Source organism: Carya illinoinensis, chromosome 11 (assembly GCF_018687715.1).
Source record: "Carya illinoinensis cultivar Pawnee chromosome 11, C.illinoinensisPawnee_v1, whole genome shotgun sequence".
NCBI classification, from domain to species: domain Eukaryota; kingdom Viridiplantae; phylum Streptophyta; class Magnoliopsida; order Fagales; family Juglandaceae; genus Carya; species Carya illinoinensis.
The window spans coordinates 36,762,145-36,776,126 of NC_056762.1; the positions used below are offsets into that span (position 1 = coordinate 36,762,145).

The window sequence follows — 13,982 nt, forward strand, 5'->3', positions numbered from 1 at the left end:
TAGGAATGTATTGTACTTTTTTTTAAAAAGAATTGATCAACTATTAAAAAATTAATTTATTTCATATACATCTCATATTTATTTATTTTTTTTAAAATAATATACAATATATGTATATTTTATGACTGTAAATATTATTTCGCTATGTATTTATATGACGTGTCAATCATTCATGGGATGAACAGTGTTTATTCCAACAAAGCCAATTGGTCCGACTAAAGTTGTTTCTCTTTTTTTTTTTTTTTCTATACTTTTTGGTTTATACTAATCAATACATCGAGTTGGGGAAAAAAATGGGGTTAAGAGATTCAAAGAAAGCCATCTAAATTGAAAATAATATTGGTATGAATGACTATCTGAAAAAGACTTGAGGGAAACGCAAGAAAATCAAGTATCAACCACAACTTTTCACTTCCAAATCTAATTGAATTATGCCAATAATTCAAAAGAAAAAGAAAAAAAAAAACTTAAGATGCATTTTTTTCCCCTCGCTCGTATGTCGAAGCTAGTGGCTCTCGACCGACACAAGAGCGGCTAGCTAGGAGCCAACATTCTTGAAGATAGTCGAACCAAGCAATATTATTAATGACACAAGCATCACGTAGTCGTCTTTCAAAGATAGAGGCCCACATAAAAGAGTTTGGGGTCAAAGAAATGTGCTTGATCGTAATGAAGTGGGCGATGAGGTATATATTTATTGAGGTAAATTGAGATGAGTTAAATTCTTTATAAATAGTAATAAGTTGATATAGTGTGAGTTGTATGAGATCTACCTAAGATAAGTTTAGATGTATTTATAAAAATTTAAAAAAAAGTTATAAGTCTCACGTGTAAAGAGGTTTTGAGTTGAAATAAGTTTAATAATTTGAAAGTTATGTATTTAGATGTTAGACTCAATTTAAAATTAGACTAAACTGAGTTGAGTTTATTTCAAGTTCCAAACGGGCTACGTTTAAATGTTGAGATGAGTTTAGTTATAAATAGAATTATTTTGTAGATCCCATCAAATAAATTTAACTTATTTAGGTTGAGATATGTTTAAGTTAAACTGTATGAAATAGGTTAAAATTAGTTTGATTTTTTTATGAGAAGTTTAAAAAATAATGTATCCTATCAATTAACTTATGTTGGGCTTCACTCTTTTACTCAAGCACGAACTCTCTCACCTCAGCCTCAAGCCAAGCATACCATGTAATTCTTCATCATCATCTAAACTCCACCCAAAAACTTGTGGGGGGGAAATTTCAGTCAGTACTACTAATTTAGAGAATTTTTCTGCCTACGAATCAATGCGTAAAAACACCACTTATTGTAAGACCCATTACAATTAGAGAAAAAATAAAAAACACCAGTACTTTTTAATGCTATATTACTTGTTTGTCAAAAGGCACTTTAGAAAGGATTGCAAATTAAGAAGAGATCAGTCGTTTCGGCAAAGGAAATCAGGAAAATCCATTCAAAGATTGACCCAAGTAAAAATAGCAGTCCACATATGCTTTGGATTCTACAACAATCAGCCGAAAGGTAAAACATCTCCTGGTTGGTCTTCCATAGACTGGGGCGACTTGTCAATATATCCTAAAGTCAAAAACTTTTATGAGAGTTTTCATATTCACCGCAGTATCACGATTCAACGTTTTAATATTCACAAATACCAAGCAAAAGTATCCGTACATAAATACAAAGGAATGAAAGGAAATGACAATGAAGGTAATGTATAACTAATGAGCTGAGCACCTCAACCTTCATGGAAGACGGAGAAGCTTGTTCACAGCTGTGTCTAAAGCATCTACGTTTCTCCTCAGGATTTTTCTTCACAGGCGTTAAGGTTTCAAAAAGAATGAAAAGTTGAATAACAATAATCGTAACAAGAAGATAAATTAAGGAATTATACAGCAGGGAAAAATCTCTTAAATGTGGTTAATTCTAAAAATGGTGTCTTATAGAAAGGGCAGCTGTGCTGTTTACATAAGCCACCATTTGATTACCTCCCCCTATAAGAAAAGGGTAGGGTGAGTTGTTGGGCCTTCAATGAGCAACTTCAAGGTGTAGCGTGGGATCCTAATCTATGCAACATGTATACACAGCAACGAAATAAATGCAAAGGATACAGCTGTATAGCTAGACTGTCGATGCCCTTCATCTCCTCATTTAATCTGTAAGCATATCCAAATCAGTTTAGAATTCCCATGTTTAGCATGCAAAGGCGAAAACAATGATCTAAAAATTTTGTTCCTCTTAAAAGTTAGTACTGGGGATATGCTAAAGGTCGCTGAACTTAATAATATTAACAAGTTCTCTTTAAAATCAATTTTTGTATATAACAGTAATTGGAAATAATAAGTAGGGAAAAAAACAGTTGTTTCATTATCTTGCTCAAAATAAAGCTGCAATTATGAATTAATACGAGTAATTTAGTTCCGATGCTCATATCAGGAACTTTCCCAGGTCATTGCAACATTGACTAAAACACGATTTATCACAAGACAGACAATTGAAGAAATAACCTAAGAGATATCCTCGCATCAACTTCAAGAATGGGCATAAACAGTAAAAGATATGCTTCCTTCTTAAGCACGAGCCTTTAAAAATGGCTATATTTAAGCTGTGATATCTTTTAAATCAAGAGATGGAGAAGGTGCGCATTAACAAATACCTGAGACATGAATTAATGTATCGATTACCCTTTGTTGCAGCATCAAGAACTGCATGGTAAAAGGATAGAAGGAAGGATGCAGCATATATCAGAAAGACCGTGAAACAGCCAAACACTTGGTGATTTGATATTTCAGTACGCCATCTCAGGCAATCTACAAAGATTCTAAAGACTATTGTGTCTCATTTAAAGAACGTATAAGAAAATTTTAAGTCAACTTGAGAGTCTCATGTAAGTGCAACCATAGATATTAAAAAATCCTTCCTGGCCTACTAGGTGCCATGACATTTTAGTTGATGGTCAGAGTTGATAGAAAAGATAGTTGGTCAAGGGCTTTATGCATGACCATACATGTGGTGCTAGTCACATCTAATATTTGCAGCAATTGGTGGATCATCCACCCAGAAATGGTATGGGACGTAAAAAGAGAAAAGTCTCATTGCTGGCCATCTGCTGGAAGGAGGGGGTCTTTTGACTCTTTTCACATTTTTTGACTTGAATATTTGATTACAGTATTACACAACAGATCAAACGGTTGGACAAATTAGTCATCAGAAAGGTAATCATGATTTAGCATTATATGCATTCAATTAACTTTTACCAGATTCTTGAAGACGGCCTGCAGCATCACTGAAGCAATGCATGTGATCCACAGAGCCACTAGTAACCTACAACGTTCACATTGTTCCATCAGATAAAGTGATCATAGAATAAGGGCCATTTTTCCATATGCAACTTATGAACTAAGAATGATTGCAAAATAGACTATGTTCCATTGGGTTGCTGAGAAACTTTAATTAAAGAATATATACGGCACCCGCACTAATGAATTTTATCATAGTTTCTTGGACACCAGAAAACAGGGGCTTTTATTAAGCTGAGGTTAATATATCTATAAGGCTAGTCACGGCCATCGGATGGGAATAAATAAAAAAAAATCAAATTCAAACAGAACTCGATCCCACACAGCTAAAATGCTCATATAATCATTTTGAAACAAAGGCAAAATGAAAACCCAATTAATCTTTATTTTCCTCGATTTTCTCCGAAACCAGATAGAATCGTAGTAGAAGGAATTTCTCCAATTATTTAGAAACCAAGACGGCTTCATGAATTTTCCACATTTTCTCAGCAGCCAAACAGAAATTAAAAGGCAAGAAAAATTCAGAGTAAAAAGGCTGAGTTTTAACCTCAGAGAGAGCTAAACGAAGAGAAGCGAAGAGGGAAGTGAAGCTCTCGGCGATGGCCACAGAGTCTCTCTCGACGACCTCGAGGGCTCTGAAGATCTCAGTCTGGTTGAGAGCAGGTAGTGGTTCGGCATGGTCATCCTCAGCAAGACCGGATGCGGTTTGAGGAGACGTGGACGATTGATCGAGAGGTGGTTCTGAGATTAGGGTTTCTGAGATGACCGTATAACCGTCTCTCTGAGCTTGTCGCCCTTCAGGTCGGTCCTCCATTTCCCGCGGTTGTGATCGGGTGCTCCGCTCCCTAGGTTTACCATTCGATGCAACTGGTTCAAAACGAATGCCCTTTCTCATTTTGTTATTGGGCTTGTAAAGTAATCGGCCTGTTCTTTTTAGGCCCAATCATATTAGAAGCGTAAATCATATTTTAGCCGGGATAAATGAAAACTTAAGAGCTCGTTTAATTGTCTGAGTTACCATGTTTTATTATATTTTGAAAAAAAATTGAATAAAAATATTATTTAAATATAATTTTTTGATTTTATTATTGTTAAGTTTGTAAAAATTGTAATGATTTAATGAAAAATTAAATATTTAAAATTAAAAAATATTTTTTATTTAAATGATATTTGAGAAGAAAAATATAAAAAAAAAAAAAAATTCAAAAATTTTAAAAAATTTATACCTCGTCTAATTATCCAAACATACCCTCATCACACACAAATAAAAGTTTTAAGATACAGAATAATTCTTTTCCAGAAGATGGGCAATCTTCCAATTTTATTAATTAGCTGCTGAAGCAGCAAGTTAGAAGCAGCAAAACGCCATGCCACGCTTTGCTTGCACATTTCTGCAAAGTTGAGTGGTTGGACGGATATTTGGTTTTTAAAATTCTGATTTGTTGTAGGCAATCAAACATTTATCATGAGATATCCGGTATTTTTAGCAGCGGAATTAGTTTGATCACCATTTTATCACAGAAAAATGCACGCAGGGAACCGCAGGGAACACAACGAAAAACTTGGGAATTCAATATGGGTAGAAAAATGTGCTCTGACATTGGCATTTTATGACTCTAGAATCTAGGCTTTGCCCTGCTCTTAGGGTTAGGGGCGGAGTAAGAAACTTTCTCATCTCATCTCATCATTACAATTTTTCTAAATTATCGTACAAAATATAATAAATAATTCAATTTTTTCAAATTCTAAAACAATAATAATATTAAAAAATAATATTCTAATAATATTTTATTCAACTTTTATCTAAAACCATCTTATCTCATCTCACCATCCAAACAAACCCTAATTAGTCACTGGATCTGGAACATAAATCAGTAAAAACGATCTGAGCATACTAATGGTCTCTTTTTAAAAGAGAAAAAACTGAGCCTAAAACGGCAGTGTGTCATGATAAACTTTTGAATGAGGACAACGCCAAAAGGCAATTCTCACATATCAGATGACCTTTCATGAAAGTTCATCCGCCAATTTGGAAGGAGCATAAATGTCTAAGGCTCTATCCATTCCCGCACTACCTTGTGACTCGGTAAGCCTACAAAACCAGACGCCGCTTGATTTAAAGCTAACTGAGATAAGCATATACTAGTTGTGTTCAGAATGTAACGAAAAACCAAAAACCTTCTCAAAATTTAGAAGTCAAATGAGCATACCTTAACCCTTTTCAATAGTTCTTTCGCATTATTGTCCTTCTTAAAGTGTTCTCTTACTGGCTGCAAATGGGACAGAACGAAGAAATTAGCCCACAGATATAACAGAGTATGAATTGAGGCCTCTTGAGCAGATTTTGCACTACCACCAACCCGTGTCCATTACCCCTCAAAAAAAGTAAAATAGTTAAACAATAACATTTTGCCAGCACCCACACTACACCCTCAACAGGCTGGCTGGACACTGAGGATTATTAACCTCTTCACTTCTTCGTAGTCAGAAAGAAAAAAAGAAGAAAGAAGAAAACATTATTAACCTTGCCAAACCAATTAAGGTTATGACTCACAGAAGTCCAATATAATTTATCTAACATTAATCAAGAGTGGAATTAATTTAAAGAAGTCCACTTTATGCATAACTGCAAAATAGTCATGACTTGCAGAAGTCCAATATAATTTATCTAGCATTAATCAAGCAGTGGAATTAATATACCAAGGAAGCATTATAAATGGGAAAAAACATACCTCCAGTATCTTATTCAACGCCTTTGATAAAGCTGGCTTAAGGTCACCTGGGTGTAACTCCCCACTTTCATAGTCAGCAGTCAATTCTTCAAAGCTTTTGAAAGTCCTGAATAACAGGTATCAAGAATTGGATGAGAACAATCAGGCTGAATGTTTCTGATGGAAATTGGCTCAGCAAAAGGCCTCTAGACAACTATAATATTTAAGCAACAAGCATTCTCAGTATGATGCGAGAGTTGAGTTAAGTGCAAAAGCAAAGTCCTAGCATCAATCAGATTTGATAAGTAAAGCTGCTTTCAAAAAAACAGAAAAACTTACTTGTGACCACCATTATCTGCACTGCGCTCTATGACAAACTCTTTAAACCATGGTAAAACGAGATACTTTATGTACTCCAAGCAAGGATTTCCTTCCACAGTCTTTGGAGGACAGTAAGCTTTCTTTATCTTCAAATTTACTTCAGCCTACAACAGTCGGGAAAAAAAAGGTTCAAACTCAATTCAAATGTTTTCTACGCGCAACTAATAGAAGCAATGCAATTCTTCCCCAAACTAAATGGTAAATTAATATCCCCTTTTGCTTTGCTAGCACCTTACCTCATCATCTTCCATGAAAATGGAGGACGATGGATCACTTTTTGACATCTTCTCCTGCCCTTGCTGTAAACCAGGTAACATGTCTGCAAATCACCATCAAGCAAAAGTATCAGACACCATAAACAATCAACATAAAAAATAATAGGACATAAAAGTAAACATAACAATAGTGAGGTATGAGAGATAAGGAGGATACGATGAGACAAAATAATAGGCTTGTTCTTCCTCTTGATGTCATCACAATACTCTCTTGCAAGCACGTTCACTTTTCGCTGATCCATTCCCAGTTGGCATATATCAGCCTATCTTGGAAAAAAAAAAAAAATACACACTTCCTGTGGTTAACAATGATGTGCTTCAACAAAAGCAACAAACAATTTCTATTTATCCTTCTTTCAATATCAAGAGTATGTACCGCAGTGGTAACATAAGCACAGGGTTCAAAAGACAAGACTGCTAGGAAATCAAAGCCCCCTTTTCCTGAACAAAGGATAAAACATTTAGAGAGCTTCTCTATTCCCAAACCCATCTATCCTATGGTTTTCAATCAAACAAACCAGGTTCAGTCGGTTTCCCCTTCCCCCATTTGGTCAGTGGGTACGAGTGTGTCAGGTTTATATGGCTGATAAACCTGACTTACTCAACCAGACTGATTACACATTCTATACATAATCCATACACAAGTTTTTAAAACATGTTTTTAGGTGAGTTTTTAAAACATTTTAGGGTTTTGTAGTTTTGATATATAATTTTCTAGACTTTCTCAGCCTCTTCACTCTCTTACTCTCTTCAATTCAAGAATCTGCCCTTCTAGCCCTAATCACCGCCTCATCCACTCATCAATGCCAAGACACACCACCACACCACCTATCTACCACTCTACCTTTGCCCCACGGAACCATGTCTTCACCATTGCACCATGTTGATAACTCTCATTGTCCAATTAATAGCCTCATGATCAGATTGATGGCTTTCAAGCCTTCAAGGCCTAATACAGATTTCACTAACTCAGTCGACTTAGCTGACCTCCTTGGCAAATTGATTGATTACCAAAACCATTTATTCAACCATCAGTAGGGGCCTAGTAAAAAGGCATTTCTTAGCACTTGCATGAATAAAAGAATATGCTAAAACCATGTAACCGTAAATACAACTTGCCATTTGGAGCCCCAAATGGGTGTTTGAGGATGCACTGAGTCACCACTTATTAGCAGATGAAGCATTCGTAAATATCCTTTTCCTTTATAAGTAAAGCATGGGTAAAATATCTCACCATTAAAGTATAATGACTTAATAAATCAGATTCACACTCGTGCAGATCCTAACCTCTCCACTAATATGGGTTTCCCTCTTTTAGCTAGGCTCAAAAAACCCAATGCTTATCGGTTATGTTTCCTATACCCCTGATTGAAATAAGGATGTATCTGACTGCAATTAAGATGTAATCCAGTCATGCTTAAACTCTATAAAGATACCACAATGCCTCTGCCTATAATCCTTAAGAATGTAATGATATTAGTGAGAATCTAAACCAGTCAGTACTTAGATCAGCATTTTCATCATCAACCTTATCATTTACATTGCTTAAGCATTGACATATACAAACTTTTTTTTGATAAGTAACATATAAAAACTTGTAAAGATATCTCAACATGATAAAATTAAATCAACTTCATATTGCCTATATTTAGCTGCAACAAGCCTGTGCAAACCCAATGACACATTGAAGCAAAAGGGAAGTGCAAAATACAGTCTGTAGACTCTGTACGCAAACCAACGAGGAAACAAAACGATATATTCACAAACCAAAAGCAAAAGGCAAGCACCTTCAGGAAAAATATATCGGCACACTGCATGCAAGGGTAGAAAATTTGAGCTGCAGTCAACTCATCCTGCTCATTTCGACCCATAATTTGACTGCACCTGTAATGAAAAACAGCGAACTATAAGTCAGAGAGAACCATACAACCAGGGCATTATCACATAATAATTTACCTGATTATCCTTGGTAGCTTATTCCTTCGAGCTATATCCATAACAATAGGCCAGTATTCATGAGCCCTTGAATTAATCTCCTTTGACGACCACAAAAATTCAACTTTTCCACCTTCCAGATCCATTCCAACTGCTTTCCAAATCTCAATCAAGTAGCGCCCAACGGTTTCGATTTTCTTCAAGTCACCCCCCATCTTATTGTTTAGCTGGGCAAACCAATCTGCAATCCATATTTTCACTCTGCACCCAGCAGATGTCAGCTTGTTAACATTTATTGCCTTCATAACTCCCTGTAGAACAAGTTCGAAAACAACTTGTTGTATGAGGTCTTTGAAAGGATCCTATAATAACTTGAAAGCTTTTACGTACAATAATCAGTAGTACCTGAGCGATGTGCATTCGGCCAGAGGGCTCAAAACCGTCGTAGCAGACCGGTTCGGGCTTGTTCGCCAGAAGATTTCGCAGTTCGTCTTCTTGAATACACTCCTCTCCCACACTCCTCACGATCCGGTACTTCTCCTCCAAACTCATCCTACACCAATGAAAGAGTGAATTAAATGACCCGGTTGTATCCGTACAAGTTCAGAATCTCAACTAAGCAAAAATGGGTGGGTTTCGGGAGAGATTCCCACCGGTTCGCTGAGTTCGAGGAGCTCGAGGATGGCCCATCAGCGTGGGAATCTGAGATCGAGATGGATTGAATGGCTGCCTCCGGTGGGGTCTCATTTTGATGGGGTACTTCGGTCGCCATTGGAACTGCACGGGCAAGCAAGGTTCTAACTTCTGGGGCTTTTGGGACTCAGTTTTGAGGGGCTATGTTTTTCTTTCCTTTCCTACTGCGTCGTATGAGCTGGGTGGGTGCGTTCAAAGGCAATTTGAGCGTCGGCTGGGCCCTGCAGGGTTTGGAGATTGGCGCCGTGCGTATACAATCGACGGCGATGATTGGGTGGATGAATATGAAAGTGCCCCAAATAATTAACCAAAGTGAAATGATATTTACGGTCGTAATTGTGCAGGCAGCGTGCAGTCGTTTTGAAAAAAATGAATTAATATGGGACCCACATGAAAAAAAAAACTAACTTTTTAATTGTGGACCCCACTCTTTTTCAAAGTGATTGTGCGGTATTTACAATTCGACGACTGTATGTAGTATTGCTCGATTAATGGTCAAAATCTAATCGAGTGTTCGGTGAAAAATGTTCACAGAACTGAACGAGTGAAGTGAAGTTACGGTTAGTTCCGATTTGAATATAAAAATCTTTAATTTATTTTTTTAATTATTTTAATTTTTATTTAAAAAATAATATTTTAAAAAACCTGAATTGTGGGTATCAAATTTTTTATTCGGTAGATATTTGGGACAAGTGGATAATCCAATTATCAGTCCATGTAAAATCAAGGCCGAACCACTCCAAAACCAGAACTTGGTTATCCAGGTTTCCATACTAAGCCTTGAAAAAAACTAGCCGAATGGACAATGCTAGTGACAAGTTCATATCAAACAAGTTTTAAATTGAAAGTCCATAATCTATCATATTCAATTAAACAGCATGGGCCATTAACCCTAATTCACTAGTTTTTGTGTTAGATTAGTATCAAATTTATAGGTCTTGAACAAAATTATCAACTCTAAATTTGTTTATTTGGTTAGGATCAAGCCAAGTTGCGATTGATAGAGTATAAGGTTTAACCCGATTCATTTAAATCAATAGACCAAATCCACTGGTTCTTAATCATTAACTTTATATGAGTTTACCGTTCATGTCAAAATTTGTCAAATCAAATTATTGCTATGGCATATAATTAGATTACCTCGTGAGTTATTATTATTATATTCTTAAACCGTTACATAGAGCACACCATCCACATTATTTAAAATGGTAAAATTTAATTTTTATGATTAAAATTTTAAAATTTATTTTTTAAATCAAATTATATAATGTAAATATTTTATTATATGTATTATTCATATTGACTTATAAATATAATTTTTCTCGACTCAAGCGATCTAATGCCATCACATAGGCTATACATTGGAACTATGAAAGCATAATTCATTAAGTTACGGTTTGGATAGTGAGTTAAGATGAAATGAAAATTGAATAAAATATTGTTAGAATATAGTTAGTCTACATACATATGTCCCAATTTAGAGACTGGTAATACAAGCCCATACAATTATGTTTAAAAATAAATTAAAATTACAATAATATCATTTTTTAAAATATATTTTGTCTCATTCTATTCTCATTTATAGATGAGACTACAAACACAATCTCTCACTTAGAATTGTAAAAAGAATTTATTATCTAAAAATATTATAATAATAAGATAAAATGAGATGAAATGAAATATTTTCAATATTCAAACGAGACCTAAGTCTATTTTAAACAGTTGGTTTGTGATCCATTTTAAATTTAAATATTTTATGAATGCCACCCTTAATAAGAAATGTTCTTGCTTGTAAAATTGCAATTGGCCGTGTGGATTGGATAGTCTTTTCCTCTCTGCCCCTTTCCTTCCGTTGAAAGATTTGTGAAATATTAGATCATTGATTTCATGAACAAGAAAGATCACCGTTTGGTGACGAGTCATTCAAAGGGGTTTATACATGTTTAATGGTAGAGAATTGAACTGCCTTTTTATATCATTGGGCGTGGCTTTTACTTCAATCCCAGAGATAACAATAATAACCCAGTGGAATAATTTTATTTTATTTTGTAAGGAAAGGTAAAAAACGGAAAGGTTATCTTTAATGTAACGATTTTAAGGAGTAATATTAGATATAATTATATATTGTATAAGTATCGAGCATTAATTTTGAAAATTAGAAAAGTTTATAATTAAAAAATTAAAATTTTCATATAAATTTTATATTTATCTAATTTTTAAAAATAAAAATTACATAACGCTTGCACACTTTATAACTATAAATATTAATCCTCTTATTTTTAATTAATCAACCGCCTTACAATCTCATGGATATTAATCGGTCAAACCATCGATCAAATTATCATTTCTCTTTCAACATTTTATGTATTTTAATTTTTTAATTTTTTATTTTTTATGAGCGTACGTTGGATGGTACTAAATTACGCCCAAACAGAGAATATATACTTTTGATCTTGCCTTTATAGCATTCTTTATTCAGAAGCAAAAACAATAAAAGATTCTCAGATTTTTAAAAGACAAATCTTCTATTAAGTTTAAAAATAGAAAATATTTAAAAAAAAAAAGCTATTAAAAAGTGTAATTTTATTTTAAAAAACATTATTTAAAATAAGAAACATTTAAAAATAAATTAATTCATAGAAATTAGCATTATCATTTTATTTTTTTTTAATTTACCTTTTCTGTTTGAGGAATTATTCATTTTTTCTTACTTTTAAAAAATTATTTGAAGTTTTAAAAAATATTATTATGTTGAATATTATTAATGCATTTTTTATTCTTTTATTTACTTGAGGAAAATTAATATATTTTGCCTAGATTGGAAATGGAACTAGATAGGATCACCAAACGCTCTGGCGCGTGGCTCGTGGTTTGTCGTTTGGTTTTGTTTATAATTTTAAATGCCAGAAGTTTAAAACTTCAAACACACGACAAAATAAGTGAGGTACTAAGGCGGGAACGCCAGAACTGCAATTAAACAAAAAACGCGGCCCTTCGTTTCAAAAGAAAAAAAAGGGCATCAGAATAAAATGGTAACCTTCACCATTTTACATAATTTTATAATTTTTTTTATTTTAAAAAAATTTAATTACAAGCACAATTATATATTAATATGCGTATTAATATATTATAATTAATCAAAAAACAAATTTTATTAAAAATAATATTAATTTAAATTTTAAATAAAAAAATTAATATTAATATGTAAATTAATATTAAATTTACTTGTATATAATAAAATTTTTTTATTTTTTATTATTAAAAATGGCTATTACTTTAGATAATGTTATAGTCTTTTGTTTGGTTCCAGAGTCTACAGTAACATATTTCAAATGAATAAAGCTACGTCAATCGAAAAAAGTCAATGAAAAAGTCACCGAACGCAACATTTTTTTTATTCTTGATTTTTTTATTTATTTTTTCATATTCTTAAATATTTTTTTTTTAAATTCACAACATCACTTAAAAAAATGTACTTAATCACTAAACAAAAAATAATAATAATAAAAAATGAATTTGATAAAAAAAAAAAACCTCCCAAATTTGAGAGCTTTAGCATTTCTCATTTCAAATAGGATACTTTACTTAGATTTCAACCCGAATATGCTAATATACCCAGATCGGAAGTCAGGTTATGACCTTGGGCATAATTCGGATGAAACATTTTTTTAAAACAAAAGTCTATATGTTATTAATTTTTTTTGGAAAAAAAAAGATAATATTGAAAAACAATTTTTTTTAATCTAAAAGCTTATATTTTATTAGATTTTTTAAAGAAAATATATTGTTAAAAATATATATTTTGTTATATAAAAGCCTATATTTTATTAAAGTTATTTAAATAAGTGATGTTGAAAACCATAATATTAATGCATTGAATACTGTCTATAATAATAAAAACATATTAAAATAAAAAATTAAATTTTATGTAAAAGTAAATAAAGTTATAAATAACTAATCATCCTTTTTAATTAAATGCATGTAAAAAAGAAAAAAAATCAATATTTTTCTACTCAAGGCTAATTTTTTATTATATATATATAAACCCATAACTTGAGTTTCATACCCACCTGGACCAGGTAGGTCCAAGTTCGGTATGTGAGTTTCAGCCTAGGTTTAATCCAGGTTGGATACAGTAACTAGAACCTGAATAATATACGAGTTGTAGATCGGGTTTGGAAAAATCTGGTTTAAATGAACGGTCTTAATTTTGAATAAAATCCTATGCATGTTTAATATGTAGTGATTTAATATGGGATGATATTATTTATAAAAAAGTTAAATATCATTCTTTAATCCTAAATAATATAGAATTGTCAGGATTGAGTCTCAAGTTAAATATCATTTTTTAGTCCTAAATAATATGATCATGGGATGACATTTTTTTGGCTTCTTCTCTCTCGAGTCTCAAGGTATGGATTGAGTTTTAAGCAATAAAGCGAATATTTGTAGGGTTTTCTTGAATAATGATACTTAATATCCTTTTTATTATCGTCATTTTATAATCTCATAATACGATATTAAATATTTTGTAATTATTTATTATATTTTACTTGTAGATTAAATACGTGATATTGTATTAATTGTATTAATGAATGTTGAGAAGATTTTTTTAATAAAAAAAGATGATGGATATATTTATTTTTAAATTTTTTTTATTAGTTTATAAAAGTGGATGGATAAAATCG

General features: G+C 32.7%; 2 protein-coding genes across 4 annotated transcripts; both read right to left on the reverse strand.

The window, feature by feature from the left end:
- Positions 1 to 1,427: 1,427 nt before the first annotated feature.
- On the reverse strand, positions 1,428 to 4,209 carry LOC122282878. 3 transcript variants are annotated; one of them, XM_043094938.1, is made up of 6 exons: positions 3,847 to 4,209; positions 3,258 to 3,324; positions 2,657 to 2,705; positions 2,112 to 2,156; positions 1,744 to 1,812; positions 1,428 to 1,578 (listed from the first exon to the last, which is right to left on the reverse strand). In XM_043094938.1, exons 1-5 carry the CDS (start codon positions 4,192 to 4,194, stop codon positions 1,746 to 1,748), a joined length of 576 nt encoding a protein of 191 aa, XP_042950872.1. In that variant the 5' UTR covers positions 4,195 to 4,209; the 3' UTR covers positions 1,428 to 1,578; positions 1,744 to 1,745. The 3 variants fall into 3 exon arrangements, with proteins under 3 accessions (XP_042950872.1, XP_042950871.1, XP_042950870.1); XM_043094937.1 differs by having other exon boundaries at positions 1,738 to 1,812; XM_043094936.1 differs by having other exon boundaries at positions 1,428 to 1,812.
- Positions 4,210 to 5,061: 852 nt separating this feature from the next.
- LOC122282957 (tyrosine--tRNA ligase 1, cytoplasmic-like) lies at positions 5,062 to 9,541 on the reverse strand. Its single transcript, XM_043095049.1, has 10 exons — positions 9,255 to 9,541; positions 9,007 to 9,154; positions 8,623 to 8,912; positions 8,454 to 8,550; positions 6,824 to 6,929; positions 6,628 to 6,710; positions 6,350 to 6,495; positions 6,032 to 6,137; positions 5,510 to 5,569; positions 5,062 to 5,391 (listed from the first exon to the last, which is right to left on the reverse strand). The coding sequence occupies exons 1-10, from the start codon at positions 9,371 to 9,373 to the stop codon at positions 5,371 to 5,373; spliced, it is 1,176 nt and encodes a 391-aa protein (XP_042950983.1). The 5' UTR covers positions 9,374 to 9,541; the 3' UTR covers positions 5,062 to 5,370.
- Positions 9,542 to 13,982: the final 4,441 nt, after the last annotated feature.

What these genes read in the sequence shown, in the direction of transcription:
- LOC122282878 (XM_043094938.1), bottom strand. Translation starts at nt 4,194, where the DNA reads ATGAGAAAGGGCATTCGTTTTGAACCAGTTGCATCGAATGGTAAACCT. An exon ending in TACATTAATTCATGTCTCAG is followed by an intron (nt 2,157 to 2,656) that starts GTATTTGTTAAT and finishes ATATGCTTACAG; the next exon opens with ATTAAATGAGGAGATGAAGG. An exon ending in GACAGTCTAGCTATACAGCT is followed by an intron (nt 1,813 to 2,111) that starts GTATCCTTTGCA and finishes ACGCCTGTGAAG; the next exon opens with AAAAATCCTGAGGAGAAACG.
- LOC122282957 (XM_043095049.1), bottom strand. Translation starts at nt 9,373, where the DNA reads ATGGCGACCGAAGTACCCCATCAAAATGAGACCCCACCGGAGGCAGCC. An exon ending in GCCGAATGCACATCGCTCAG is followed by an intron (nt 8,913 to 9,006) that starts GTACTACTGATT and finishes CTTGTTCTACAG; the next exon opens with GGAGTTATGAAGGCAATAAA. An exon ending in GCAGATAATGGTGGTCACAA is followed by an intron (nt 6,138 to 6,349) that starts GTAAGTTTTTCT and finishes CCTGTTATTCAG; the next exon opens with GACTTTCAAAAGCTTTGAAG.